Here is a 26097-nt window from a genome sequence, read left to right on the forward strand (position 1 = left end):
CCATGGCCTCAAAGAAGACAATCTGCTGCGTCTCGTACATGCGTTCATGCTATGTCACTTTACCTACGTCGCAGCAATGCACAAGTGGAAACAATCGGAGCGTGACAAGCTAAGTACACTCATCCGAAAGGTAGTGACTCCTCGTGCTCGGGGTGTACAATACGCTCAAAGAGCTCGCTGTGGCTCAGGAGAGAGCGCAGATGATACGACTGACGATGACCAAGACGGGCCGTCACATCTTGCACGAGCTCGGCTACTTCCCACCGAACACCCAGGATCCACCGGAGTTTACGCCAGTTCCCCGCGAGCTCCGCGACCTGATCACGATCGCAGCCATTCCGCAAAACGTACATGCGGAACACAATCGAGGCAGGCGCCTAGCCCGGACGACAGCATTCCTGAAACGCATAAACAAGAAATCGAACGACGTCGCTTTCGTGGACGCTGCCGCCTACCGAAGCAACCGAGCCTTCGCCGTGGTAGCGGTCTCGTCATCGCAGCGGACCCTAAACGCCGCCACGGTACTCACACGCGACCCCGAGGTGGCGGAGCAAGTGGCCATAGCCCTGGCAATGCTCAACGACAAGCGAAAGACAGTATTCAGCGACTCGAGACCAGCCATCAAAGCCTTCGAGAAAGGAGTCGTCTCCGACCAGGCGTTACGCGTCCTCCGCGGAACTGATCCGAGCACCCTCAAACACCCCACTGTCATCTGGTTTCCTGCCCACCTGGGTTGGATCCCGGGCGGCCCGCCCAACCTCCACGAGACAGCCACGACGCTGCGCGCACGCTTACCGACCGCGCCGTCACCCCCGGTCAACCGCGTCTCAATGAGTAGGAGGCGAACAGGGACGCCCCAGTGACGTACAACGAAACCACTAAACACTTTTGCTTGGAACGACGTCGCTTTCCGCCCCCGCACCCCAAACTAAACTAAACGCTACGCTTGTTACAAACACATACCTATCCCAACCCCGCCACGTTACACATCATCTACCCGGACGTCTACCCCGACGATGCGTGCCCTTCGTCCGGGGTCACGGTGACACTCGCACACGTGCTCTGGGAGTGCAGGAACGCTCCCCCCGACTCTACCTCCGACAAATGGGAGAAGACCCTACGAAGCCCGCTCCTACAAGACCAGCAATGGGCCGTCCAGGAGGCTCGCGCAGCGGCCGCCAGGTACTCCCTGTCGGTCCCTGCGTGGGAGACGCCCACTGCGCGCTGACGTGCGTCGTGCGGGACCTTTATTAAAGTTTGTCCAATCCAATCAAATTGGCACAGTAGGACAAGAGTGTATGACGAACGTAAATGACAGGCCATGATATGAATTGGCATGCGTATCATGTAGGTCATGAAACAGCCGCCAACGTCTTGGTATGTACCAGAATTGGCATAGTATGACAAGAGTGTATGACGAACATAAATGATAGTTCATAACATGAATGTCATGACATGCGTGTGATGTAGGTCATCAGACAGCCGCCCACGTCTTGGGGCTCTCATGGTTCTTTCGTTAACTTGATATGTACCAAAATTTCCGTAGTATGACAAGAGTGTATGACGAACGTAAATGATAGGTCATGACATGCGTGTCATGTACATTACGTAACAGCCGCCTAAGTCTTGGTATGTACGAAGATTGGCATAGTATGACAGGAGTGTACGACGAACATAAATGATAAGTCATGACATGCGTGTCATGTAGGTCATGAAGCATCCGCCTATGTTTTGTGACTCTCATGGTCGTTTCGTTAACTTGGTATATACCAAAATTTGCGTAGTATGACAAGAGTGTATGACGAACGTAAATGATAGGTCATGACATGCATGTCGTGTACGTCATGTAACAGCCGCCTATGTCTTGGTATGTACCGAAATTTGCACATTATGACGAGCGTATGACGAACATAAATAACAGGTTATGACATGAATGTCACGATATGCGTGTCATGTAGGTCATGAAGCAGCGGCCTTCATCTTGGTGCTCTCATGGTCGTTTCGATAACTTGTAGACTCTGCGCACATTGTTTCGCATAACATCGAGTCCTACGGCGCGTGGGATGTGCCCGCGTTTTTTTTTTCTTAGTGACGTTCTTTCCGTTATTCGTAATTATTTGTTCCTTCTTCTTGTATATGCGGATCACATTAAGATTTTAAAGGAAATTCATACTTTTAATGACTGTCGAATCATGCAGGCTGATATGTTTTATTTTTCTAAACGGTGCAAGTAACCTCAACCTAGATGATGCAAAGACCCAAGTTATGAGTTTCACACGCAAGAGAGCAAGCATTTCTTCTCCTTATTCTCTAGATTGTGTCCCATTGTGTAAGGTCTGTGAGATCAATGATCTCGGTGTACTTTTATTGCGATAGCAATCATATGGACACCGCAGGCGCAATTCTGACGTCGGCGACACCGCGATCTTCCGCATAAAGTCCAACAGCGATAACATCGTCGCCGTGCGCCGTATGTGCGGGTAAAAGCGTGTGAGGGTCAGCCGACGATGGCAGTTCAAACTCGCACGCGCAAGGGAGGAAAGCGAGGAGCAAGCGCGGCGTCTTCCGTCACGCGTAGGGCACAGGGCGCAGGGGAGGAGTGTCTGGGGGGTGGGTTCTACTCCGGCGGTTTTCATTTCATTTCATTTATTTACCTTAAAGACCCCACTAGGGGGTATTACATAAGGGGTGGGTGTACATAAAAAATATAACACTCAAATTTGTGACAACAGGTACTCAGTCACATTGGTAGAAAAAGATGATGGACAGGTGAGAACGACAATATTGCGAGGAAGGCCGTTCCAGTCTTTGGCTGCACGAGGAAAAAAAGATGCTGAAAAATTAACAGTTCTCGTACGTGTACGGTAAACTTGCAGTTGGTGACCAGTGCGAGGGGATATGTATGCGGGTGGTGTTATGTAAGGGGCACTGTTAAGTGATGAATGGTAAAGCTTATAGAATAGGCAAAGTGTTGCTATGCGTCGGCGGAGGGATAAAACTTGCAGCCCAGATTCCGCTTTGAGGGCGGTAACACTGATTTCGTGAGAATAAGATGAGTGAATGAATCTGGCGGCACGATTTTGTACCGCTTCAAGGTCATCTACGACGCATGCTTGATGTGGGGACCATATGGGTGACGCATACTCTAGTTTTGAACGGATGAGTGACTTATAGGCTAGTAATTTAACGTGTTGGGGAGCGTTACGAAGGTGACGTTTCAGAAAACCGAGAGTTCTATTTGCCGATGATATGATGTTTGTAGTATGTGCATGCCATGAGAGATCATTGGACAAAGTAACGCCTAAGTATTTAAATGATGTTATTGCTTGTATAGGTTCGTTAGCAATTATGTACGGGAATGTAACGGGGTGCTTTTGGCGAGTAATGGAAAGAAGTTTGCATTTAGTCGGATTAAGGGTCATTAGCCAGCGGTCGCACCATTCCTGGACACGGTCTAGATCATGCTGAAGTTTTGCTGCGTCGCAATGATTAGAAACTGATCGGTAAATTACACAGTCGTCAGCGAACATTCGGATTTGGCAAGATAAGTGTTGAGGCAAGTCGTTAATATATATTAGAAATAGGAGAGGACCGAGAACAGAGCCTTGGGGTACACCGGATGTTACAGGAATAGGGTCAGAGGTATGATTATTAACAAGGACGTGTTGGGACCGGTTAGACAAGAATTCTTTGATCCAAATCACAACGTTGCGGTCCAGGTTTAACTGGTTTAGTTTAAAAAGTAATCGTTGATGCGGCACTTTATCAAACGCTTTTGCGTAATCTAAGAAAATGGCATCAGTTATTATGTTGGTGTCGAGGTTAACATGCAAGTCATGAATGAAAATGGCCAGTTGGGTCTCGCATGAGAAGCCCTTTCGGAAGCCATGCTGACATGGATGAAAAAAGTTATTTTTATCGAGAAATGCCATGATATTAGAATAAATGACATGCTCCATGATTTTGCACGGGACGCTTGTTAATGATATGGGGCGGTAATTTAGTGGGGAATCTTTTTTACCAGATTTGTAGACAGGAACAACCTTCCCCACTTTCCAATCATTTGGCAAGTTACCTACAGATAGTGAATGAGAAAATAAAATACACAGATACGCAGTAATGGTATGTCTGGTGTTCTTTAACAGCTTGGAATTGATTTCGTCGACGCCTGTCGATGAAGAAAGCTTAATGTTATCTAACAATGATAAAATTCCATCATGAGTTATTGTGATAGCAGGCATAGTAGACAAAGTTTTAGCTGGTGTCGTAAGCAGAGGTGTACTGGGTTCTTTTGTGAAAACTGTGCTAAAAGCAATGTTGAAGGTGTTAGCGCATTCGAGGTCCCCGACGGTTTCTCCCAATTCGTTGGTCAGAGTGATAGCGCGCGATTCGATAGGGTTGATGACCTTCCAAAATTTTCTCGCGTTATCATTTAACAATTTTGTCAAATCGTTGTTGAAAAATTTGAACTTAGCATTTCTCACGGCAATCAGGTAGGCATTCTCGGCAGTATAGTACCGCTGCCACGCATTAGACGAGGCTCTTATTTTAGCAGCACGAAAGAAGCGCTTTTTTCTGCCTTCTAAAGTTTTAAGTGTCTTAGTGTACCATGGCTTTTGGTGATTTTCACGAAAAGTGATTTTAGGAATGAATTTGTTGGCCAAGTCCTGTATTTTGTATTTGAATACCTCCCAGCTCTTCTGGAGAGGCATGCTGTAAAATTGGGCTTCAAATAAAGGGAAAAAATTTCTAAGCTCGTTGTTAATTGCGTCATAGTTACCTTTTTCATATAGAAGGATTGTTTTCTTACGTTTTTCGCGCCGTTCAAGGCAGAACGAAAATTCGGCGTGGATAACCTTGTGATCACTAATTTCTTGCAGGTAAGTTATATGTGATAAGCTCTCTGGATTCGTAGTTAGTATAAGATCCAAGATATTAGCACTGACGCCAGCAACACGCGTTGGTTCCCTTACCAACTGAGTGAGATTGGCATTCAGACATACTTCTATAAAATCCTTTAATTCTCGGTGGTTCGCACCTGAGGGAGCTAGTTTCTGCCAGTCGATACCGGGATAATTGAAGTCACCGAATAGCAATATATGTGAATTTGGATGTGCAGTACCGAGATCAATCAGAATATTGTTCAGCTCATTTGCAAAGTTAGGTGAAGTATGCGGAGCCCTGTAGCAAACACCAAGCAAAACGGATTGCGCCGATGAGCGAAAAATTAACCATAACATTTCTAAATCAGAGACGATGTCTAATGGTGTGCACGATAAATTAGGGCCCACAGCAATCAGGACACCGCCCCCTCGAGTGCATCTGCGGTCATTTCTGAAAACTTGGAAACCTGCCAAGTCTGCAAGTACTTCTGTATCAGTGACATCAGGGGTAAGCCACGTTTCGGTTAGTATAAGTATGCTGCTGTTTGAAGAAATCATGATGTTAGACACGAGTTCACGCTTAGGTAGGAAACTACGAATATTTGTGAATATGACAGACAATGAAATATTATTTCTTGGCATGGTTTGGGGGCGGGTAATCACATTTTTCCGGGCGGACGATTGCTATAACACTTCTCTTACAGTTTCAGATACGCTATCAAACACGTAGCGCCTCTGTCCGATGTGCAGGGTTTTGTAGCGCAGATTAAATGGGGCAGATTGCTTTCTGGCAAATGCAACGAGCTGGCTGCGAGCAATTCGAACTGCACGAGAAAAATCTTCGCCAATACTATAATTGGTACCTTTTAGTTTCCGGGCGCTCGACAGGACAGTTTCTTTTGTTTTGAAAAATGTGAATTTTGTTATTATTGGACGGGGTTTGTCGTTCGAATGACGTCCGAGACGATGGGCGCGCTCTATCTCTTTTGGGTCGATGTGTACATCTAAATGCTCGCGGCAATGTTTAATGATAAGTTGTTCTGATTGTGCGTACGATTCAGGCGTAGTTTCAGGGAGTCCGTAGAATACCAAGTTGTTCCGTCGCGTTCGGTTTTCCGCATCGTCAAAACGTGCCTCTAGTTTTGAAATTAAGCGAGTAGCTTTAGTTGCGTCGGCGCGGAGAACTTCTGTGTCTGTTTTAAGTGTTACAAGGCTTTCGTAATGGCTCTCAAGTTCGGTCATACGTTTGCCTAGGTCAGATACATTTCTGTCTGTCGCTAATAACTGAGATTTTAGATCTTGAACTTCAGAAATAAGCTTGGACTGGCCAGTAGATATCTTCTTTAGCTCTGCGAGGATAGCTGCAGTATCCGGACCGGGGTTAGTTTCTATATCACCGGAAAGTAGGAGTAACAGCGAAAAAATGACATGAAAACAATCAGCAAGAACAGCGTTAAGGCACTGTGGGCTTGGCAGCTGTACTAAGAAGTAGTTGTTAGACTTTTTGGCAAAGAGGCTGAAACGTTCACCAACCTGCATTACGAAGACGAACGGATTAGTGGCCTGCGCAGTGGCAAAGCCGCCAAGCCCACAAAGTGCCACTGGTGGCTGCTCCTGTTTTATAGCTGGCCCTAGTAGTGATGTTGAATGCGATGGGGCTTCCCATTCTGTGGCGAGGGGCAGATAATCCAAGGACGGGTGTGTCGTTCCAAAGACGGGTGAAGCGATGGCAGTGGCTCGTTGACGAGCGCCTGATACATCCACGCTGAGATGGATTGGTAAATATGAAGGTGCGGTCAGTGGCGTAGTCGCCAGTCCAGGAAGGAAAAGACACGCGATGAATGGTCCGAGCACCTGCATTACGAAGACGAACGGATTAGTGGCCTGCGCAGTGGCAAAGCCGCCAAGCCCACAAAGTGCCACTGGTGGCTGCTCCTGTTTTATAGCTGGCCCTAGTAGTGATGTTGAATGCGATGGGGCTTCCCATTCTGTGGCGAGGGGCAGATAATCCAAGGACGGGTGTGTCGTTCCAAAGACGGGTGAAGTTGTGCGTATTGCGCGTGCGCGCGCGGCCGCACGAGCCCTATCTTGAAAGCGACCTGCCACCGCGACAGCAAGCGTCGAGTGCTTGTACCTCGTGTGCGGCGTGTTTTCGCCACTTGGTTCGCGAAGCAGCGAGAGGCAGCCCGAAGGTCAATTCGCTCGCTGCGGCCGCCGCGCTTTCTCACTCCAGCGTTCTGACATCGACATTCCGCGGTCATTGAGTGCGATGCGTTCATATTTGCTTCTGCGCGCGTGACACCATTATTATTGATTTAGCGAGTAAGCGTGTGTTTACAACATTATACGGCCGATAAAACTACTATGCTTAATTCCTGTGGCTGTTTATTAATATGCTATCGCAATGGATGCTGCGCCTTTCGGGCGAAACTGTGACTTTTGCTTTTTGTTTGAGGACATATTTAGTTTGCCTTGTAGCAAGGTTTCAGGAGGCATCGCCAATCGGCGCTGACCGCAATGGACAGTCCACTATGGGTGGACTCTTACATAACACGCACCCGCCCGCCTATATAGAATAAATAGAGCGCTGTCTAGAAATCTCTAGCTTATCGGAAATTCGCTTGCCGTCTGTGGTTCGTTTATACGCTTCTGTTAAATTTTTTCTACTACTTTATAGATGTGTACATTGTGGGGTAAAATAGGGATTCAAACTTTGTTCTTTATCGTTGACCATCAATGTGGTAATTACGGTTAACTGTTGATCTGGCTTTATCGGTTCTGCCTTCGTGGCTTCTACAACGTGACTAGACAAAGACTGAGGACACCAGGGTACACCACAAGACGCCTAATGGTGTCTACTTCTGTTTCTTAGTGCTTAACTAGTCACGCGGTTGCAGCGCGCAACCAGCACGAACTCACCCGAATTTGCCTCTTTCAAACTCTTCTCATTTACGTTATTTGCTTCTGCTTCGCTTTACATCATGCGCGCTTTCATTTTTTTACGTTTTCTTCCACAGCAGCTTTTGCTGTGCATATTTACGTGAGCAAAAATAATGATCGAAGTAATGTCATTTGTTCTTCTCCTTTGTATTTGTTGCGCGGAAAGGGACGTACTACAGTTCTGTTATACCCCTGCCACACGAGCACAGAAAATGACAATAACTGGCTAATGCCTTAAACTTTAATGTCATTCACGGGGTGCCACACGGACATGCTTAATGGCATTAAAGCTTAATGCCATTCGCGACGTTGTGTGTTCTCGTAACTCACTTAGCCGTCAAATGCGTACTCTCGTTCCCACATTCTCCACATTCTGATGAAACTAAACGGATTCTTAGTGAATAACAATTATTATATTCTTCACTTTCTTTGAAAAATTGCTCTTTCTCGCGGCGTAGTGCGTTCTTACAATTATTACAACTCACTTGGCTGTCGAATGCGTACTCTCGTTTCCAATGTCCCCGCCTTGGCCGTGGTGACCACATTCTGGCGATATTAAGCTAACTTGTAGATAAAAACAAATGTATTCTTCAATTTCTTAAAAGGAGTTCTTTATTTTCTTAGAGATCAGCAGGCGATCTTGCTGCTACTCATGGCTAGAGCACTAATTGTGAGCGCGTTAGCCAAGAGAAGCTGTTCGATTGCACGGCGGCGGCTCCATGCCTTGTTGGCCTCATACTGAAGCCTTCGAATTTCTCGACAATGTTTGGCTCGAAGAAGCACATATGCCAGAACAAACTGGAGCACATGGTCAAATTCTTCAGAATCGCTGCTTGAGCGCTTGAAATTTTTCCAATTTCAATGCTTTGGCTACACTATGGATTGGCCGTCGAGCTAGCAAACAGTTTACCCCTTACAAAAAAGTTTATAGAAAGTCTATAGACAGTCTATAGACGGCTATACACTGTCTATAGACTTTCTATAAAAAATTTTGTAAGGGACGGCTGGGTGCAACAATGACCTTCCTGGAGTAAACTACATACAATACGCCTATTAATATTTATCACGCCATTTCTTAAACATCTGCTCCCTAGATAACTGTTCTTTTTATTGTATTACGATTGGCAAGCAAACTTAACCGTTTCACTGCAACTATCGCCATCGCAACATTTAATGTCATTAAAAATGTGCATGTAGAAGCAATCGAAATATAATGACATTAAGAAACTTAAGATCTTAAAATTTTGATGACATTAACCTCGCCCGTGTGGCACGGGTATTAACTACTTTTTCGCTTTTTCATGACATGTTCCTTTTTCTACTGCTTTCGTAAAGTTATTACTGCGTTTTATGTGTATTGTAATATGAAAAACAGAAGTTGTCCCCCCCCCCCCCCCCAAAACGTCCTCTTAATGGTAAAATGAATTATGAACGGTAACTATACATCGTAAGGGTTATAGAACTATTTCTGTTCGTCATTCAGGCTTCCTTCAGGACTCTTCGGTTTAGCATAGTAGTGGATCAGTATGCTTAGTCGCGAACTGCCCGCATTATGCGCAATCATGCGACGGTTTGTTTCGCACATCGACGCCGTCTCACTTCCAAATCCCGTATTTACTGGTTCCCATCCACTGCCAACAACGTGAAGGGCAGGGACCCTTCGCGACGTTGAAGCAAGCGCTGACTTCGTTAGAGAATGCGCCGGATATGCGAACATTTACGTGAGCTTTCTGAGCGGGGAGGCCTTGTAAAGAAACGCAGTTTTCGATCCGCGGGCCGTGACGCCGAAGAGAGCTTGTCCCTCTCCTCGCGAGTAAACACTGCAAACGCCCGTCGGACAAGGAGAGCGGTATCGATTTTCCACGCCGGATCCGGCAGTCAACGCGAGGGAATACTGCCTTGGCCATTTCACCGGGCAGTATTTCACGACTGCTTTGGCTGATTGTAGACCGATGGTTATACCTATGCTCAAGAGTAACTGTGTCTTTTGTGCAAACGTTCATCGCCTCCAATTGACAAGAGCAGAGAAGTCCAACTCTTTCGCTGTTGCCCTTGGCTTTTAATTGATGATGACGTCTATAGTATTGCGTTATTGTGCTATTGTGTTTTTTGTAAACCCCGGCTTTCTTTTTTCTTTTCTTTCTTTTGTCATGTATCTGACATTTGGGCTGCATTTATATATTCTTCAATTATAATTTTGTGTGCCTTGCACTTATGTCTGTGGCTGCTTTTTAGTCCTTTCTCTTTAGTCCATTTCGTTCTCCCAACGAAATACAGAATGACTGAAATATAGTAATGGTTACAATCAATATATATGGGATCAATAGCATGACTAATCTGCTAGCTAAAACTTCTTGAAAACTCGGGTGATATTTTGAAACATGAATTCCTAAAAATTGTGCCCTTTCAGCTATGCTGCTGCACTGCCGTGAAGTTCCAAAGAATACATTCCCGCCGACCCCGCCGCGCTGCCAAGCTTGGGCCCACACGACCAGCAAGGGCTTGTACGTCGGGCCCAGGAGGCGGCTAAGGCTGCAGGAGCCCTGTACTTGGGGCCCCTCCCTGGTATGGGAGCCCCGGCTCCCTGCGTTGAATTTTTCGTTTAGCATCGTTAGTTATCTATCTCTCTAACTAACAGCACCGAAAGCTTATTCTCCTTTAACAACATATGCATTTACGGCACTGAGTCTTCATATTTCTCCTACGTTGAAGCAGCCTTTTGACCAGGTATGAGCGGGGCAGTCACACGACAGGCCAAAATCGTTCTGCTCCCTGTCGGCAGAGGGCACATGGACTTGAAGAGGGCTTATAAGATATTCACCCAGCGCGACCAGTAGGGAGTGTCCACGTCCCAGCTCCCTTAGGCAGGCAGGCAGGCAATGGATTTTATTTAGGTCCTGAGGGTCGACTCCGAAACCCCTTTACAAGGGAACAGCCGCTTCGCGCCGCTCCCAGGTCGGGACGGGCAGGCTGTGCCTAACCGCCGCGCCGCGGGCCCTCCGGACGGCCCGTAGCTGGAAGGCGAGGTGGGAGCTCTTGAGCGCCTCCTCCCATTCTTCTTCCGTCGTGAGATTATCGTGGCTTCGTAACGAGGGACACCGCCAGAGCATGTGTTCTAAGGTGCAGAAAGGATCTCCGCCATCCGGACAATCGGGCTCGAACGAGTCCGCGTGCCTGCTCACCCTGACTAGGCTGGGATAGGACCCGGTCTGCAATATACTAAGGGTGGAAGACTGGGGCCTGGAGAGCTTCGTGTGGGGTGGGGCATAGACCCTTCTGCCGAGCTGATAGTGCTTTGTAATCTCGTTGAATGTATGGAGAGAGTCCTTGTGGAGCCATGCGTCCGCGCCCGCAAGCGGCGTTTCCCCAGCGCGGTTGGTGAATTCGCGTGCACGGGCGTGCGCCAGCTCGTTGGCGTTGCGAACGACGGGGGAGACCCGAGGCCCCTGTGAGACGGGAACCAAGTGATGACGTGGGGGGCGACGCGCCTGCCGCAAAGCAGGGCGGCCGCCTCCCTCAATCGAGACCGAACCCGTGGCGAAGGCCCTGATCTTCGACCGAGAATCCGTGTAGACCTGTGGTATGCTCCCGTTCCGAAGGGCGAGGGCCACCGCGACCGGTTCCGCCAGTGCTGAGGACAAGCCGCGCACCGACGCGGCGTTAAGGAGGTTGCCCCTGAGATCTACAACGTCCACCATGAACCAGTCGGACAAACCATATTGGGCGGCGTCGACGAACGCGACCGACCCTGGATCGTCGGCGACGGATCCGAGAAGTGCGGCCGCCCTGGCACGGCGTGTGCCTACATGGTGTTGCGGGTGTATATATACGTTGCGCAGGAACGGCGAGACCGGTGGTGCGCGCTCGACGCGTCCCCGCGTCAAGCTCGCACCACCTTTCCCTGACGGCAGTGGGATTGCAATGCAGCGACATAGAGAAAGAAAAAAAAGTTGCAGCGACTCCAGGGTCCGCCTCCCCGCAGGCGAGGAAGAAAGCCTGACAAGCTGGGCCGTCTGCTGTGCCTCGGCAACCTTGTCGAGGGTGTTGTAGAGTCCCAGCTGCATGAGCTTCTCCCTGCTTGCACCCATGAGGTTTCCGCGCACCTTTTTGATGCTCTTGCGCATCAGCGCTTCAAGCTTTACGCTTTCGTATCCGTACCAACGATATGCGGCGGCCACGTACGTGATGTCACTCATTAAGAAGGCGTGGCCCAACCTAAGGAAGTTGTGCTCTCCCAGCCCTCCGCGACTGTTGGAGACCCTAGTAATAAGCCTGACCATATCCGTTTTGGTGGCGATACGAGCGATCATTTGTCCGTTACTACTGTTTGCCTGGATCAGCGTACCGAGTATGCGGATGACCTCTACCCTGGGAATGGCCTGCCCGATGGCCGTGCGAATGGAGATGTCGGCTTTCCCGAGAGGGACCTGCCATTTGGGGATGCGTCCCCTCCTTGTCGGTCGATACAAAAGAAGTTCGGACTTCGACGGTGTTGTGAAGTCGGGGGTCCATGCGCCCAACAAAATTTCCATTGATGGTGCCGTGCCAGGTGCCGGGAGAAAGGGTTCCGAACTACGTTTAAGAGAATGAAAAAGAAGGTTTATAATAAAAAAGTACGTGGTTCAGATTTACAAAACGCTCCCACTATTGGCTCCCACTATCGGAGCACACTATGGTAGCGTCTTAGCATTTCCGAGTCTCAAACTGTTTTCGAGCGTCTTCCTCCTCTCCCACAGCCGTCCGGATTGGGTTTTTATGCCCTGCGTCGTCATTGTTCCGTAGCTTCCACCAATCTGTCGTCAGGAAACCGATGACCTCAGGTCCCACCAATCCCGAGGTTTGTTGCCCTTTCCCTCCGACGGGAGTTCTCTCAAAAGGCATGCACATCACTGGCACAAACAGGGGAACTGGTAAGGTACGCTTACTCAATCTCAGGCGGGGTTGTGCCAAGTTGGGCTGCTGACAGGTGTGAAGAATCGTAGCCTTGCACGGACCTCAACTTCAGCGTGGACATACATTTCACGAGGCCGCGGGCTCGTTTCCCATAGTTGCTTCATCCGTGACCGTAGTTTTGTCGCGGAGTGAACGACTGACCACAACGGCCTTGATGGTTCTCTTCGTGACGGTCAGGGGAGACGACGTTGCTATCTTCAAGCGGGCTGCCTTTAAGTAAATGATGAGGCGTGACAACTGCATGTCGCCGGGGTGGCATTCCCCGCTCTGAAGGGCCGCCAGGCGCAACAGCACCCCCGCTCGTTATCAACTCCCGCTAAAGCATAACTTATCAACTTCCGCAACTTGCGCGTGACCTTCCCAACTGTCTGCAACACTGACCCTGTTTGCCTTGCAGTTCTACACATGTCTTCACGTAAACTTGCCGCTTCAAACTACGAAACTACCCTCAGCCGAAAATGGTAATAACCAAAATATTGTGGTATTCCTAACACATTGTCAAACGTTCAGCGCGCAACTAATCTCCTACAAAATGAAACCAAAAGAACAAAACAATTTGGAATGCTTCTTCCTGGTTTCTATTTAAGGCCTCAACAAATCCTTTCAGACGGGCTCGAGCGGGTCGAGCCTTCCGCGGTTCTCGCAAAGTGTGGTCACGAAGGCAAAACTCGTTCATTTGGCCGACACACCTCGTAGCAACGACTTTAAAACAAGAGCCTCCGCGTACTAGGAGATGGGTACATTCACAGACCCGCGCGCCCATTTGCCCCTTATGTACCAGGCAGTTGACTTGCTTTGCCCTCGCGAGTGACCAGCTCTTGTAGCAGCCTACAAGACGCTCCCCTTTGTCCCTTTGCTAACAATGAGACGCCCTCAATGTGTTTGGGCGAGCGCTACTACGCCTGAATCTTCGCGAAGCTCTCTTTCTCGCAACGTGCGTCCCGCCGATCCCCGATATCTGCAAACGCCTAAGCTGGGAAGTTACCGTCCTTTCCTTTTTCACAGTCTTCGGCTGGATCCTGACTTTCGCGTCTTTCCCTCGCCTAGGCGCTTGGCACGTGTGACTCTAGACGCCTCGACCGCGTCCGTATTTCTCCTCTTCTGCCTAAGCCTTATCTTCACCATCTGTTCTGACCTACCCGAACATTCATGGGTGACCTATTCCGCCAGGCCGGCCGAACTTGCCGCCTCCGAACAAACTTGTCTTAATGGGCCCTCTGTTTCATGTGCCCTTCTTGGCAGGCTTGCCGCACTTTCCACCTCCCTCCTTATACACTTGGCCAAATGGGTCCTACGTTTCTTGCGCGGAAAAACCGCCGCTCTCTACGCTACGCTTTCTCCTCGCTTCCGGCTACTAACAAGTTTGACTCGTCACTTCACGCAGCTGCCTCGGGAATGTTTCCATGGTCCTCAGATCGCTTCTTAATAGGGGACACGCCTATCAGTCTCCGAGCCTCCTCCCGTCTTTTTCCCTAAAAGCTCCCATATCAGAGAAGGGTTGTCATCGCTCTGTCAGCGTTTGCTCCGACCCATTCGAAGAGCCATAGCTGACTTGCTCTTGAAGGCTAGCCGAAATTGCCGCCTACGTGCTGGTTTACTCTACTTGAGGTGCATCGCCCTCTCTCTCCTGATGCGTGCCCAGGGAATTTGAAGTCTCCGGTTTAACATTCCTACGAACAGACTAGTTACCTTTTTGCTTCCCGGCCCCATATAGCGCTTTGTCGCTTCTCTATGATTGTCGTGGCGTACTGCGGAAACTTTGTCGCGTGCAGCTATTCTCTGCGAATTGTGCCACGCTCTTTTTGGCATTCGAAGTTGGCGCGAAATTCCAGACCAAAGTGTCTGTACAAAGCCTTCTTAGCCCTATCATAGTATCGCGCTTTCTCCTCGGACAAGCAGTTCATGAAGCACTTAGCAACACTTAATGGGGTTACCACTGGCAACCTCTAGGTCCACAAGTCCCGACTGACACCCTCTTTCTCGCACACACTTTCGAAATCAGCGAGCAAATGAACTATATCGTCATCTGCCTCGAAAGTGTGGAGCTGGCGTCGCCCTATATGCCATTTCAGTATCTGACTTGTGTGTTCAAGCTCTGCCTGCCTAAGAACGTGCCGTTGCACTGCCTCCTGCTCCTGCCTCTCGCACTTCTCTGCTTCTCGCTTGCGCCTCTCTACTGCTTCACGCTCGTGCCTCTCGCACTTCTCTCCTTCTCGCTTGCGCCTCTCTACTGCTTCACGCACGCGCCTCTCGCTCTCGCACTTCTCTGCTTCTCGCTTGCGCCTCTCTACTGCTTCACGCTCGCGCCTCGCGCACTTCTCTGCTTCTCGATTGCGCGTCTCCATTGCTTCACGCTCGCGCCTCTCGCACTTCTCTGCTTCTCGCATGCGCCTCTCTACTGCTTCACGCTCGCGCCTCTCGCACTTCTCTGCTTCTCGCTTGCGCCTCTCTACTGCTTCACGCTCGCGCCTCTCGCACTTCTCTGCTTCTCGCTTGCGCCTCTCTACTGCTTCACGCTCGCGCCTCTCGCACTTCTCTGCTTCTCGCTTGCGCCTCTCTACTGCTTCACGCTCGCGCCTCTCGCACTTCTCTGCTTCTCGCTTGCGCCTCTCTACTGCTTCTCGCTTGCGCCTCTCTACTGCTTCACGCTCGCGCCTCTCTACTGCTTCACGCTCGCGCCTCGCGCACTTCTCTGCTTCTCGCATGCGCCTCTCTACTGCTTCACGCTCGCGCCTCTCGCACTTCTCTGCTTCTCGCTTGCGCCTCTCTACTGCTTCACGCTCGCGCCTCTCGCACTTCTCTGCTTCTCGCTTGCGCCTCTCTACTGCTTCACGCTCGCGCCTCTCGCACTTCTCTGCTTCTCGCTTGCGCCTCTCTACTGCTTCACGCTCGCGCCTCTCGCACTTCTCTGCTTCTCGCTTGCGCCTCTCTACTGCTTCACGCTCGCGATTCTCACACTTCTCTGCTTTTCGCTTGCGCCTCTCTACTGCTTCATGATCGTGCCTCTCGCACTTCTCGGCTTCTCGCTTGCGCCTCTCTACTGCTTCACGCTCGCGCCTCTCGCACTTCTCTGCTTCTCGCTTGCGCCTCTCTACTGCTTCACGCTCGCGATTCTCGCACTTCTCTGCTTTTCGCTTGCGCCTCTCTACTGCTTCATGATCGTGCCTCTCGCACTTCTCTGCTTCTCGCTTGCGCCTCTCTACTGCTTCACGCTCGCGCCTCTCGCACTTCTCTGCTTCTCGCTTGCGCCTCTCTACTGCTTCGCGCTCGCGATTCTCGCACTTCTCTGTTTTTCGCTTGCGCCTCTCTACTGCTTCATGATCGTGCCTCTCGCACTTCTCTGCTTATCGATTGCGCCTCTCTACTGCTTCACGCTCGCGCCTCTCGCACTTCTCTGCTTCTCGCTTGCGCCTCTCTACTGCTTCACGCTCGCGCCTCTCGCACTTCTCTGCTTCTCGCTTGCGCCTCTCTACTGCTTCACGCTCGCGCCTCTCGTACTCATCTGCTTCTCGCTTGCGTCTCTCGCACTTCTCTTCTTTGTTTTCTTTCAGTAATGGTTTCCCAAGCTTCGTCTCGACCGTCACTTCTGCCTTCATGATGGCTAGAACTGCTGCTTTCGTTTGCGGAGCCCACAGAAATGCCTAATTCGTCGCAAATTATAAGTATGTCCTGCATTTGGAATTTCTCCATAGCGAACGCCGTCTCTGCCTCTACTTTTCGCTTTGTTTCAATGATGGTCTCGCAAGTTTCGTCCGCGTCCTCCACCATCACATCTACTAGGGTCATGACGTCGAGAAATGCACCTTGAAGGAGGTGACCAGGATGAAGTGATCGCTGCCCAAGTTGTCGTGCAGGTTACCCAACGAGGTCCGCCTGGCCCCCTTGACGAAGGTGAGATCAGGCGTGGAGTTCCTGGTGATCGAAATGTCAATTCTGGTGGGGAAGGACGGGTCTGTCAAGAGTACGAGCGCGTGATCGGCGGCCATTTGCTGGAGGTCGCTCCCCTTCGCGGTCGATGACGCGTAGCCCCACTCGCGGTGCGGGTCGTTGAAGTTGCTCGCGACCACCAGTGGAGTACCTGCCGCCAGGCCCGCGGCCTTCGCCACATAAGGGAGAACTGCATATGTTGACAATAAAGATGTTGGATTTTAGCCAGGCGCTGGGAATGATATGGATGAGCGAATGCTCGACCTTGCTGTGGTCCATGCGCATGGAGTGTACCACAAAAGAACATCGCTTGGACACGAGGAATCAATTCCTCCTGCCCGCGCCAAAGACGGAATGAGACCTGTAACCTTGCAGCGAAACTGTCTCCCTGAGAGTTTCCTGTAATAAAATGACGTGCGGTTTACGGTCGCGTGATCGAACGAACTGCTGCGGGACCGCCCTTTTCGGCAAGAACCCGGCGCAGTTCCCCTGCCAGATTAGGGATCCGGTATCCTGACCCGCCATCTTGGAAGCTTTTGCTTTTCCTTGCACATGGAGAAACCGTGGTGGTTAGTCGGTTTGTTCAAATTGTAGCACACATAGTGAATGAACCAGCACTGGTGCCTGCATTTACAGTGCTTCTTCACTTCACATACACGCTCCACAAGGTTTTAATCTTCTGAAAATTCACTTGTCAGTAGTCCATCACCAGCACTAATGTTTTCTCTCCTTACCTATTTCAATGTGCTATGTGGTAGCATCTGATGCATGTTCCATAAGATGTACTTTAGGCTCGCGCTCTGGCCACATTTTTAGTTGTGCTATGTCTTTACATTTTCGTTGCTTAGGTACACTGATATTACTTAGCGCGCGAACGCCCAGTGTACATAAATTTTTTGCCATTCTGGTGCAGGATGTGGGCTTTGGAAGGACCAGTTGATGACAAAATCCATGTCAATGCTGCACAGCAAGGCTTGTGGCAGACCTGAAAGCATCGATAGATATCCCTTACAAAAATTACTTTAGACTGTCCAAAGAAAGTCTGTAAACTTTTTATAGAAGACCTTGCCTTTCTATAGATTTGGACTTTTGTTGATACAAAGTCTATAGACTGTCTATAGACGAAAGTCGATAAAGTTTCTATTTCTTTTTGTCTATTCGCAGTCTATAGACGGTCCATAGAAAAAAGTCGATACAGTCTATTTATTGTTGTTCATGCTTCGTCTTTAGACTGTCTATAGACGAGAGTCGATAAGTTTGTATATTTCTTGTCTATTCTCACTCTACCTAGTTCTTCACAAACACGCACCTGCACACATTCACGTTCACCGCACCCCCATATATATATATATATATATATATATATATATTGCTGCGCGACTGGCGGCTCGAATCACATTGCGTGTATTCGCGGTCTTCACGCTCGGACAAACACTTCTATGGAGCTCGTCTTGAGCAACAGAAAGCTGTATCGGGAGTTTCTAATGTTGCTCTACAAGTTTATCATTGAGAATATTAATCTAATTAACACAATTGAGAAGTTAATTAACACTAATTATCTAATCAGGGGAATGCAAAAATATAATCTGAGTATCTCCAAGCGATGACAAACAATATTACCTTGGTTCTCTCCAGCTACGTAGCATTTGCATATGTTAACGTCTGGCTCAAATTAAATGAAACATCCCGTACACTTCTTTGCAATTCCAATTATTCTCCATGGTTTCCTATATCACCGCCGATGAAGGCCATAGGGTGGGACGTCACCAAAGGTCATGTTAACTTGTGCGAACAGCCCGTATACCGATTGTGGTAAGGCGTGAAGTGAAGTAGAAAACAGCCGATACTGTAAAATTCTTATTGCTTCAGGTTTACATGCTGTCTATAGATTGACAATAGACAAAAATCGTTAATCTGGGCCCAACCCGTGTACGCTGTAACCAAGCGTAGGTACCGGTGGATAATACGGAGCTGCGTTTGATAGAAGCCACTGAAGTTGTATACTGCTGAGATTTCTGTAGAGCCTATTTGTAGCCTTTAGTATACACATAGTGTATACCTCCGCATTTGTTGACCACATGATATGATCTACGTAGTGGCTCTCGGCAATCCCAAGACAGTGTTCACAGTTGTCATAGCATGACTGTTGCGGCAGTAGAATAAAGAAAGCATAACGCCGATCCAATTAAGATAATACATGTTATGAACGCCAACTTCAGCTACGGGTGCATTCATCAAGCTAACAGCGCAGAGACTCGTAATGGTTGTAGCTGACAACGCAGACTTTGTGAGTGTGCGATGAACCGATGTCGCGCATTAGGTGTCCGCGTTGTGTCGACCGATTCTCAGATACTTTTTCACATTGTCATCATATCTCGGCTGCATCCCTAACATCGGGTGGTTTTTTGTTGACTGATATCTTGCAATATAAACTCGCCAAAGTTTCTCATTCACTTAAAATATGTGCCAAATTCGTTGAGCCCACCCAGTATTTCGCCGGCGGTATTCCTGCGCAGCCACGCATATGAGTACCTCAATGCTGTACTGGTTGCTTTGACCTATCATCGGAACGGAAAATTAGCACAACATACGTGCGGGCATCACACTTGGCGGTACGCTGGAAGATATGCTACAAATGTGCTGTATTACTCATCGTCGCTGGCGATAATGCGTCTGAAGCGTCTGAAGGGCCCTGTACCGGCTTTTACAAACCGCGCATTCTACCATCCACACGAAAGCCCACAGCGTTTGTAATACTACCTGCCCAGCGCATTTCCTTCGTTCATGAAAAAAGGATGATAAATGGAAAAGAAAAGCAACCCGTTCCGGCGCGCATGGCGCGCAGAGAGAGAGAGAGAGACAGAAAGAGACAAAAAAAAAAAAGGGAAAGGCGCTCACACTCCTAGATGCCCGCCGCGTTGCTCGCTTTCCCATTGTAGCGGCGGTTCCTTTAGTTGAAGTTAGTTCAGCATAAATTCCGTGAGGCGGCGCTCGTTGTCTTTTCAACTTCCGGCGGATGTGGCAGCGGCGGCTGAATGCATCCGCCGGCGCCATAGAGTTAGTAGAACAACTCTAGAGGAAAAGCTGGGCCGGAAAAGTGGGAACCTCTAGGGCGCCGCCCTGTTGCTACTGGTCAATGTGGCCAGCGCAATTACTATTGAAAGAGCTGAAAACAAGTACAGGTCACCGTATGCTTTGTCATCTAAAAACGCATACCTGAGGTTTTATGAAGGTGGTGGGTTAATATTAAGTTTACAGAAAGCGATCACTAAGTCCGTGACTTATGTAAATCACGAACTACACATTCATTTAATAAAGGATGACGCGAATTTCGGTTTCGAATCTGTTTTTTGGAGGCGTAGTAGTTTCGTACAGTTTAGGTTTGACATGCGATCGCGCTTCGACATCGGACGCTATGGCGCACTCGTGCCTTCTGTGCCACCGAAGCCCCGAAGTGCCCAGGCATATACCTTCACATGTAAGTAAACGAATGTATCTCCTTGTAGAGAATATCACGCGAATAGGCAGCTCTTGTGGGGCATCACAATCGTTTGAGAAGCGTCACAGTACAGCATTTTTCTACATGCGGAGCGGCGTTTTTACTTGCAGGTTTCCCTTCAGTAGGAAATTGCTGGACAGGCGGACCAGCGCACCGGAATTGTGCTGGCGAAGCCACAAGCAACTCAAAGAATCTGTTTAATTGTCGCACTTTGAACAATCATGCTTCTACAAAGGCCACAGCAGAAAAACAGCCTGATGCCGAGTATTTCTGTGCCACGAAGTAATCAAGAGGCGAGTGCCTAATGCGGATGAAATCGAGTGCATCGAGACATAGAACGACAGAAAGCTGAGCTAGTTGGTAAGGATTCATTATGCAAAACAGAGGTGAGGCGTGCAGACAGGACACAAGAGTAGAGAAGTGGGCGGCGCTCGTGTTGCACGTTTGCTTGTAAATACTGTATTCTTGTGTCCTGTCTGCACGCCTCACCTCCGTTTTGCATAACGAGTGTATCAACCCACATATTAATAGCGCAGGCGTTTTATTAACTGTGCAATATTTTCAACACTTCCTTGCATGCCATTTCATGTGGAATATCTATTTTGGTCACAAATTTGTGCAGCGAATCTATTTGCATGATCGACTTCGGGCCTGTAGGTCCGTTCACTTGCACTTGATGCTGAGTCTTTTACATGTATCCATAAACTGCAGATATGCACATCAGATCCCTGCGAGCATTTTCAAAATTCAGTTATTTTAGACAACAGGCACATATGCAATACTGACATAATCTCAAATACCACTAAGCAGCTGGGACACATTTTTGTTGACCATACTCGCAGGTAAAATAAGTAGATTATGTGGACAGCTCCAGCTCATTTTCCTTAAATCAGTGTGTACAAGGGGTACGCAAAAATAATTTTTTTCTCGCGCACCGATTCTTTTGCTGTATAAGCAAGAGAACCCACCACGTTAGTGTAACATATCTTGTACATCACACTAATAAGTGCTTTAATTTACCAAGTGAGATGAGTTACTTTTATGGATAATTCAGTCATATCACACTGCAAGCTGCTTTCATCAATCTTCAATTGGATTTCGCATGAAACATGTTTCCCTTTTATGCAGATATGCAATGGCAAGCCCTTCCGTGTGTTCCAAAGGTAAAATTTAAGCTCGAAATTAAAGAAGACATTTCTAGTCAGAAACAAGCAAAAATGGTGAATGCAGAGTATCAGAAGCCCAAGGTACAGAAATTATGAGAACTGTCGAATGATTTTAAGGAAAGAATGGTATTTGAAGATGCAAGATTCTTTAGTGGAAATCAAGCAAGTCAGTATAGGTAGAATACTCTGAGAAATTATGCGAGTAATGGGATAGCACACAATGGGTCAGGAAATGCGTTGTTTTTCTGAAAAACTAAAGCTGATGACTGTCATATCATGAGTCACTTTAGCATCATGAGACTGCTGTTTGATAAATTCAGAAACAAACCAAAAAGCAAGCCATGCAAAAATTAAAAAAAACTATTTATTGATGCTCTCTCCACAGCGGGATAAATAATAAGAAACGGATCACGTCTAATGTGGACATATCAGACACCTTGTGAAACACTAAAGGAAAAATTCAGTTTCGAGCTATGGCACTTGCCGCATAGATGTGGGGGGCCTTGCACCAATAGTAATAGTTACCACTGCATCTAGAAATTTAAAGCATTCATGCAGACAAGGATGATTCTTTATATTTTTGGCTACCACTTCAAATGCCTCCACTAAGTGTTACAATGCTGCACGCAGCCATACTAAGGATCTCACAGCAACACTTGCAGGTAAACAGCAAAAGCAGTCAAAGTGCTGGTGTATTCTGGACACTGTCTTTGAAAACTTTTAGGCAAGAACAGTGCAAGAAACAGACATAAGAACTGCATTTATTTCTATAATTCCCCATTTGAATGGCCTTTTCTTTTTCCTTCGACAATGCCTTCGCCTAGCCACAGCAGCTCCCTCATACAGACTCCGCAAGCCAAGAGGCCGTGGAGGCAAATGCAGGTAAGAGGCAAGAAGCAATAGCACTGGTATCGACATTCATCTAATTTCTTTCTTTTTCTTTCGTTTAGACAGCCAGCACACCTCGAACAGCCACCTTGACTGCGGGTGTGTCACCCTAGTCGCCAAGGAAACATTTGAGGGAAAGCGACAGGCAATGTGAACAGCCACTTCTCCATGTAAACGATACTCTTTCTCTCGGATGACTCCTACGTTCGCCACGCCAGCACACTTGTGCACAAAGATGCCGCGGAGGCACGTGCAGGTCAGAGGCAAGAAGCAGTGGCACTGGTGTCGACATTCGCCCAATTTCTTTTTCTTACACTGAGGCAGCCAGCACACCTCGAACAGCCACCTTAACTGCAGGTGTGTTAGTAGATTCCTGTTGTACATATGCTCATAATAAACTTCAGTAAACTTGAACTTGATAATAAACTTGAAGGCAAATGGGACATTGATGCATTGTTTTTTTGAACATTTATTGTACACATACAATATATGTTATACTTTGCAGTGCTACAGAGCGTATTTTGAAGCTTTCCCCTATATTTTGCACCTTTAATTACGTATGTGTTGTGTGGCCCTCAATTCAGTTCATGTTGTAGCAGATGTTTTGTCTGTGTATCGCACATTGGCTTAAGCTCGTGATATCCACATACTTCTCTCACATATACAAAATAAAGTTCTATGTAGTCCTCAGTGTTACAACAAAAAATGAAAGTAAACAATCCGATCGTGGAATTGTGTTTATTACAGTCATTCCTATGACAGTTACTGACAAGTTGACAACTTGAACTGGTCAATCCGTCCATAGCCTCCTCTATTTTTCAAAAATAAAGGAGGCTATGATCCATCATGGCAAGGAATTGTATGTATACATAAAAAGGGGGGGGGGGGGGTATGTGTGTGTGTTTGTAGTGGGGGTATAACAGGATTAGGGCGGTACGAAAAAAATGTACCAACACAGTCTTCTAGACCCATTCCGTTAAGGTACCGTAACAAAGCGCATTAATATGATGAAGTTCATACAACCAACTCTGATATTACTACACACGCCAGGCGACGCGAGCTGAATTTGCCATGACGCATTCGCGACTGCACCGTATGCCCTCCATATTATTCTCATTAATCGTGCTAACTGCACCGAGGCAAAAGAAAGATCATGGTCGCAGGTGCCTTTAAAGTATCTCGACCTTGCGAGGCACTGCTGCGCGTTCCAGGTGAGCTGTCCGTGCGAACACTCCCTGGCACACACCTGCCTCGGCGGCCCCAACCTACGTACCGTTCTGCTTCGAGCTTTGATCCCCCCATTGTCCCTTGGGTGCCCTGGAGTTCCTGTGCCGCCTGCTTTATTATAATCTCAGGTGCTCTCCTGAGACTTCCGTTTGTCGGCTACATGTGCCCTACAGCTGGATCAGTACTTATAATAATAAAGAAACCCGATCTATCGTCGCTACGATAGATCGCGAAAGCGGCTTTTGCAACATACCGCGCCCGTGCGAAGAGAATTACGGAACGCCAACGAAGAATCTGACCACAGCTTCGAGCTCGTAACCTCGTCGAGTACGTGACACTCCTGCAACAGGCATGACCGCTGAAAACCGCATAATGCCGGAAACTTCAACAGGATCATCCCTCGGTTGCATAACTGCCACCTGTACGGCCAACATGGACCACACCCACACCGTCCCGCAACATAGAATAAAGAACCAACTTTTATAAAGCCCAAACACACGGCTGCACGCACACATCACGACACTACAAGCAAGACGCCATGCTGCTACGCTGCTACTGTTGCCGGATTAAAACTGACTACTGTCACCAAGTCTAGCAAGCGTCTCTGGAGCTGGCAACCTCGGCGCGTAGCAACATGGCGGCGCTCTTGCGGTTCCCGATTTCAATGCATGGGCCCTATGGGTAGCTTGTCCTCTAGAGTCAGTATAGTAACTCTATGGCCGGGGCGTTATTGGCCTCGAACTCCACCACTGGAAAAGCTGGCGCCACCGTCGGCGTAACGTGCTATTAGGGATCACGTGAACATAGCGGCCGCGTCGGCTGCTTCGGGAGCGCCGGAGCGAGCTGAAAACGAGAGTTCAAATTCCGTCGTACGCTGCGGTCCTCATTTAGTGGCGAGATTTTTCCGCTTCGAGTGTCTCCTTTAGAACGCTTGAAAGCACTGCAATAGGTAGTGGCTGCCTTTGAAGGCGCGCAACATGGTAGGCTACTGCTCGGTGCCGCAGTGCCGGACGTACGCAACGGAGCCCGGTGTCAGCCTTATTGACACGTAGCCGCAGGACAAGAAGCTGCGTGAAGCTTGGCTCGCGAAACATAAAACCGGCAAACAGCAATCGGCTACAACTCGGGTATGCAGCAAGCACAGGCGCGAGGAAGATTTCTGCTACGGCGCCGGGTCTGCATGTTCGGAAAACGCGCACTGAGACGCTCGCCCGAGTCCGCTGCCCGTCTGATGTCATGACAGTTTGGTCTATAAACGTGTCCATGCTACAGATACTGGCAAGTTCACTGGTGTGGAAAGGGAGCGGTAAGAAGCACATTAAAAAAAAAGCATGGCATATGGTCATATTTGTGTTATGAATTAATGCACTGGTTTACAAAAAAGAAGCAGCGGGAAATCGCACGCTGAGAACACCGATAAACATACAGTGCGACGCAACTCGAGGAATGATATTGAAACGTCCAAGAATTTAGAAGAAAAAAAAAAGATTGAATCGTCGCAACGGCACATCATAGTCCCCGGGAGTAGGCGTCGAAGTCTCTGCAATGAAATTATTTTTGAACAGCTCTGATAGCGCCCACGCAACAATGGTTGCTTGTATACTGTCAAATGCTCATATTCTGTGGCCTGAAGCTCATGGCATGGTGCGAAAACGCGCACGCGGTGAAAGCGAAGCAGTGCGCGGACAAGCATGCAGACGCGCAGTCGATCGCTGCGAATCTGTGCGATCGCTGCATTGAGGCTTCATTCTATTACGCTCCATTTAGTTATACAAACACAATAAGAACATATTTCACATAGTTTGCTCTCAGCGTTCGCCTACCTTTCACGCAAGAAGCCGGTTCGGAGACTCCATCGCGGCGCCCGCGCGTAGTGGCGTTGCGTTCACTGTACGTATTCGGTAAAGAGATAGTGTCTGTAAACGATTCTGTGCTTTCAGTTTGCTCAAGATTATTATTTAGACAGTAAAAAACTTCTCTCGTTTCGAAAGTACTTACAGAAATGTCCGGGAGAGCTCGCGCGTGGTGTTTTCAGTGAGCGCTGACAGCAAAACCTATTAGGAGCGCGCCGCGTGATCCCTGATACTACGACAGCGAGGCGCTTCCGATAGATGGCGACTCCGTAACTCCTCGCCGCCAATATGCGCGGGCGTCTGTTAGCGGACTTTATGGCGGGCCTCAGAGACGGTGACAGATGCCACAGGGGTAGCACACTCTCAAGTTCAACAAATGGCCAATTTTATCTTACAAACTTTTTCTTACAATTACCGAAGCATTTTCTTTTACATAAAAACAGGGCAAAATTATCATTGCTAATTAGATATTGTACTCTTTGTTAGTAAGTTTATTGTTTCTTCGCCATTATGAACGCAAATAGCGTTCAGCATCATCGATCTTTCACGTGACCTCTGGCCTGGATTTAAAATTTTTACCGGTATTTCCGAGTGCACGGCGGCACGGATTCATTCGTTCGTACACTCAAGACTGGTTGCTTCTTTGTTTCTAAAACTAGTTTCTTGCGCTTCGATGTCTCGCGTTATTTAACTTGGGGTGAAGTTACGTGTTTGCAAGCGGACATGTAAGCCCGGCAGTTGGGTTTCGGTCGTGAGCCATT

General features: G+C 48.3%; 1 protein-coding gene and 1 long non-coding RNA gene across 4 annotated transcripts; one reads left to right on the top strand and one right to left on the bottom strand.

Annotated features, from left to right (window-relative positions):
- Positions 1-5567: 5567 nt before the first annotated feature.
- On the bottom strand, positions 5568-6471 carry LOC140212996 (uncharacterized). Its single transcript, XM_072284148.1, has one exon. The coding sequence runs from the start codon at positions 6420-6422 to the stop codon at positions 5568-5570; it is 855 nt and encodes a 284-aa protein (XP_072140249.1). The 5' UTR covers positions 6423-6471.
- A 13695-nt stretch (positions 6472-20166) lies between these two features.
- Positions 20167-22699, top strand: LOC140219920 (uncharacterized). Of its 3 annotated transcripts, XR_011896192.1 has the most exons (4): positions 20167-20181; positions 20313-20562; positions 21331-22250; positions 22319-22699. It is a non-coding gene; the product is annotated as an uncharacterized lncRNA (long non-coding RNA). The 3 variants fall into 3 exon arrangements; XR_011896193.1 differs by lacking the exon at positions 20313-20562; XR_011896191.1 differs by lacking the exons at positions 20167-20181; positions 20313-20562 and having other exon boundaries at positions 20950-22250.
- The last annotated feature ends 3398 nt before the right edge of the window (positions 22700-26097 follow it).

This window comes from Dermacentor andersoni, chromosome 8, assembly GCF_023375885.2.
Source record: "Dermacentor andersoni chromosome 8, qqDerAnde1_hic_scaffold, whole genome shotgun sequence".
Taxonomy (NCBI): domain Eukaryota; kingdom Metazoa; phylum Arthropoda; class Arachnida; order Ixodida; family Ixodidae; genus Dermacentor; species Dermacentor andersoni.